This window comes from Triticum aestivum, chromosome 1A, assembly GCF_018294505.1.
Source record: "Triticum aestivum cultivar Chinese Spring chromosome 1A, IWGSC CS RefSeq v2.1, whole genome shotgun sequence".
NCBI lineage: Eukaryota > Viridiplantae > Streptophyta > Magnoliopsida > Poales > Poaceae > Triticum > Triticum aestivum.
This window is the reverse complement of record NC_057794.1, coordinates 529,765,615-529,770,402: the sequence shown is the minus strand read 5'-3', so window position 1 is coordinate 529,770,402 and position 4,788 is coordinate 529,765,615. Positions and strand designations below refer to the sequence as shown.

Below are 4,788 nucleotides of genomic sequence, written 5' to 3'. Positions count from 1 at the left end.
ACCCCCTAAAATGTATAGTGGGTAGTATGGTAATTTCACATTAGATATAGAAATACCCACCCGACGCCGTATGTCGCGCGCGACGTCGTACGCCCGCTCGTGTATGCCGCACCCGTCGTTGTACGCCCGCCCGCCCGCGTACCCGCACCCGTCACCGTACGCCCTCACGTCTCGGCGTTGGCGTGGACAGTTGTTGGAGGAAAAAAAAGACACAGTAGCCAACGACGCCCGCCGTCGAAACCCTGAACCCTAACGCATCCACGCCGTCTCCACGTTGGCCCCCATCTGCACGAAGTCGCCGTCGCCCGAGTCGCGGCCCAAACAGGCCGCCGCGCGTGCGCCTTTACCTCTGCCGGCGCGCGTGCCCGCCGCCGCATTCCATTCCCGTCGCCCAGATGGCCGCCCACCCGCGATCTACGTCGCCGCCTCCCTCCGTGCACTACGCCTACTACGACCAGCCATCGTCCTCACGCCGTCGACACCTGCCTCCGCCGGCCAGCAACGTCACGCCGTCATCACGTTCGTCATCGGAGGAAATGGATCCAGCTGAAATCCTCGCCGTCGTGCAAGAGGTTGGTTTGAGACATTGTTGTGCTTGATAAGATAGTTGTTTTAGGGATGATGTTACACGGCGTTTGATTCACCGTACAATTTTTTTAACTATATATAGTTAGAGGAGGAGGGAGATTATGATGGCGATGATTACGGCGAGGACAACAAAACCTCGTCACGGAATATGGATGAACCTCGTGAGGAGAACTACATGAGTTTGGATGAATCTTATAGTGGCAATGTAAGTGTGATCAATGTTGATAAAACAATAAATATGAGGGGGTAAATATGATAGAATGCACGAAAAATTTAATATTTTTTTGCATGATGCAGCAACATGGCGATGATGATGATGATATGGATATAGATGATTCATTTGCTGAAAGTGCACTCCGGGTATGTTATTAATAAAATCAGAGAAGAAATGACATAATAACCATATGAGCGCTTACATGTTTTTTTTGCAATGCGCGCAGATGGACGAGGACGGGGACTTTGTGAGGAATATTGTGGACGATGAAAGTGACAAATCGCACGTTGATGCATCTCATGATGACAGCTCCAACAAAGTAAGTTTTGAAACTTACATCACTAAAGTACATTTTAAAATTATAACTGACTGACATAAATGGTTTAATGCATTAATTTACAGGGAGATGTAGATGGTACAAGCGGGAATGATGAGCATATTGGTGATGATCTGTTTAATTTTGACATCGGATTTGATGAATATCAGCAAGAATCATTGGACATGCATTGGAAGGTCATGAGGAAGACGTTCAAGTCACTAGGAGATGCTTACAATTTCTATAATCAGTATGCGTACGAGCATGGTTTCAGCGTAAGAAAGGACTCACTGAAATATTCGAAAGGTCCTGAAGCAACTAAGCGCTTGAGAAAGTATGTGTGTGCGAGAGCTGGGAAACGACAGGCAAAACGTTGTACAATGGAAGGCAGGACCCGCAGGCTGAGAGGGGAGACTCGTTGCTTCTGCGATGCGCATATAACTTTGAAACTTGATAAAGAGCGTGACGTTTGGTATGTCAGCAGTTTCAATGATGATCACAGTCACGTTCTAGCTAGACCGGATGAAGTCACGTTTCTTCGGTCTCACAATCAGATAAAAGAATATCAGAAGGCTGAGATCTTAACCATGGCAGGTGCTGGAATCAGGAAACATATGATTTATGATCAACTCGTTGCGCGCTCCGGGTCATATGCAAAGGCTGGTTTTGGGAGGAAGAAGCTTTATAACATGTGTTATAGAGAAAAAATGAAGTTGCTTGCACAAGGTGATGCAGACACTGCCATTGGGATCATGATGACCAGAAAAGAGAGAGATCCAGATTTCTTCTTTGAGCACACCGTCGATGATGAAGGAAGGCTGAAAAACATATTCTGGTGTGATTCTCAATCACGTCGAGACTATGTTGACTACGGTGATGTGACAGTCTTCGACAGCACATACAGATGAATAGGTATGGCATGCCATTTATACCTTTTGTCGGTCTGAACAACCACCGTTGCACCACGGTATTCGGTTGTGCTCTTGTGTCTGACGAGACGGAAGATACATATGTCTGGCTGCTTCAGACGTTTTTGAGGGCTCACTGTCAGAAGAGGCCCAGGTCAGTAATTACTGATGGAGATGCAGCTATGATTAAGGCCATAAGAAAGGTACTTTCGGAGGTTTGGCATCGTCTTTGCTCGTGGCATATTGAGAAGAACATGCAGAAACACCTTCATCATAAGTCTCTAAAGGAGTTCAGGTCTCTACTTTATTATGCCACTTCAAAAAAGGTATTTGAGGAGAGATGGGCAGCGTTTACCGCCAAATGGCAGTCGGAGAAAACAAAGACATGGTTACGTAGGATGTACAAGAAGAAAAGGCTTTGGGCTGCATCATATCTGTCAGGTGGGTTTTTCTTAGGTATGCGAAGTAACCAGCGAAGTGAGAGTCTGAATTCATACCTTCACTTGCATCTAGACTCCGGTATGACTATTGTTGATATGATTGTGCACTATGAGAACTGCATAGTTCGTCTCCATGAGAATGAGGCGCATGACGATTGCACAAACTCACAGACAGTTCCAGTACCAGTATTGGATGAGTGTAAAGATATTGAGAAATCAGCTGCCCGTGAGTTCACTGCGGCAAACTTTTATATCTTGCAGGAAGATATGAAGAAGGCACGGGAGCTAGAGGTCCTTGAGAGACTGAGAGGAGAAGACACTCACAGATTCATACTGACATGGAAGGAAAATAGAGATATCAGATTCACTGTGGACTACACTCCAGGTAACTTAGAAGAAACTATAAAGTGCAGTTGCAGAAGCATGTATCGCAAAGGACTTCCTTGCAAACACATTCTTCGCATTCTGATTCAGCTACGCTTACGTGAGATACCTAAGTGTTTAGTACTGCGGAGGTTGAGCCAAGTTGCAAGGGGTGTACTTCCCGTGAAGCGCACTAGCGATCTGTTTGCATGGGGATGGGCAGGTGCAGGGGACAGAGCTAGGTACAGCGAGTTGACTATCTTACCTGCTGAAGCAACTCATAAAGCATGCCATAAACCATTTTTATTCGACAAGTTAAAGGCGGCTCTGAGGGACATAATAGATAATGATTACACTGAGGAGGATGAGCCTGGTGCGGAGGTACAGTTTGTGAACGACGATGCATTCGAGCCTAATCAAGATCATGATCTTGTTCGTGATCCTGCAAAAGTTAACACCAAAGGCGCACCAAAACAGAATGTTAAAGGCCGCGGTAAGGATGGTCCTGATGTCACTAAAAATGGGCGACCAAAAGCTTTTGATGAGAAAAGCAAACGTCAATGTGGACTGTGCGGTGTTACGGGTCATTATAAGTCCACGTGCCCTCAAAATCCTAAGTATGATTTTCTTATGTTATTGTATATGTTATTGTTCAAACTGAATTTATTTGTTCATTGTGAATTAACACATATCTTATTGTTATGTAGGAACTTTGCTTAACTTGTGGAGTATGGAAGATTGGTTCACCCTTTGATTGAAGACAATTTTATTATGGATGGCTATGGAAGATCGTTCAACCCTTTTATTGAAGACAGTTTTTTAATGTTCTATACATTTAATCTTTAATAATTGTTATAATATGTTATATGAACTTATTTTACTTCGTTGATGTCAGACTATTTTGTTTTGATGACAGACTATGTAATGCAAGAAGGAGTTTTACTTTGTTTATTTTGATGTGTTAATTTTTACTGTTAATTTTGTGCAAGTCGCTGTTGTTTATTTTGACGTGCTCATTTTTGCATAGTACTGCCGTCGCTGTTTACTGTATATTTTCTGCATTGCATGGTCGCCGTCGCTTAGAACGCCGTCATTTTTTTAAAAAAAACACCCGACAAGTGCGCCGGCGGCACTGTCCCACAGTGGCAGCGTCGGCCGGCGGCACTGTCCCACAGGGCAGAGTCGGACGACGGCAGCAGTACAAGGCAACGAAAGGAGTTCGATAGCCTATGTGCCGCCAGGTATATAAGTCGGTCGTCACGCGCTCCGTCGGCTGAGGTGGAACTAAACATCCCAAGTCGCCCCGCGTGGAACTTGGGCCGTCGTCGCGCCGTGGGCGGAAACAATGATATTGGGCCGGCCCACGCTGCAGGCACGGTGGCTGCGATAGCTAAGTTTTAGTCCCACCTCGCCCGACGGAGCGCGTGACGACCAGCTTATATACCCGGTGGCGCACTTTCAATCGAGCGTCTTTGATTAGTTATGCTACCCGTCGTTCGACGCTGCCCTGTTGGACAGTGCCGTCGGTCCTGTCTGACGTCAGACTGGCCGGCGCACTTGTCGGCAATTTTTTTTGTAGAAAAGGAAATTAAGAACGTCGGTGTTATAATAAGCGACGGCGACAGTGCTTTAAAGTGCATAATAAATACATGTACATTTTTTTTAACATTCAGCAGTACAGGAAAACAACTTGACGACTGCATAACTATAAATATGAAGATTTCAAATATAAAGACAACGGCATGAAGACAACATAATAATCCAAATGTCATTCTCGACTTAAATATTCAAAATAGTAGTGTCTTCTTCATCACAAGACATGATAGTCGAAATAAATGTAAACATTATTTGAGCCTACAAAATTTTCTTTTACAAAAATTTTGGCACATTTATTTCTTCTTTGCAAGCCGGGTAATTTTGTCCTTCACATCGTTGAGCGTATTTCTCTCCGAAAAAATA

At 44.8% G+C, this 4,788-nt stretch overlaps 1 protein-coding gene across 1 annotated transcript; it reads left to right on the top strand.

Moving 5' to 3' along the window:
- Nucleotides 1–395: 395 nt before the first annotated feature.
- LOC123043240 (protein FAR1-RELATED SEQUENCE 11-like) lies at nucleotides 396–4,575 on the top strand. Its single transcript, XM_044465669.1, has 7 exons — nucleotides 396–572; nucleotides 671–793; nucleotides 886–948; nucleotides 1,029–1,121; nucleotides 1,205–1,925; nucleotides 4,337–4,463; nucleotides 4,506–4,575. The coding sequence occupies exons 1-7, from the start codon at nucleotides 396–398 to the stop codon at nucleotides 4,573–4,575; spliced, it is 1,374 nt and encodes a 457-aa protein (XP_044321604.1).
- The last annotated feature ends 213 nt before the right edge of the window (nucleotides 4,576–4,788 follow it).

Bases quoted from the DNA above. Each gene is read 5' to 3' on its own strand.
- LOC123043240 (XM_044465669.1), top strand. From the start codon at position 396: ATGGCCGCCCACCCGCGATCTACGTCGCCGCCTCCCTCCGTGCACTAC. The intron at 794-885 runs GTAAGTGTGATC...TGCATGATGCAG, and splicing joins ATGAATCTTATAGTGGCAAT to CAACATGGCGATGATGATGA. The intron at 1,122-1,204 runs GTAAGTTTTGAA...ATTAATTTACAG, and splicing joins ATGATGACAGCTCCAACAAA to GGAGATGTAGATGGTACAAG.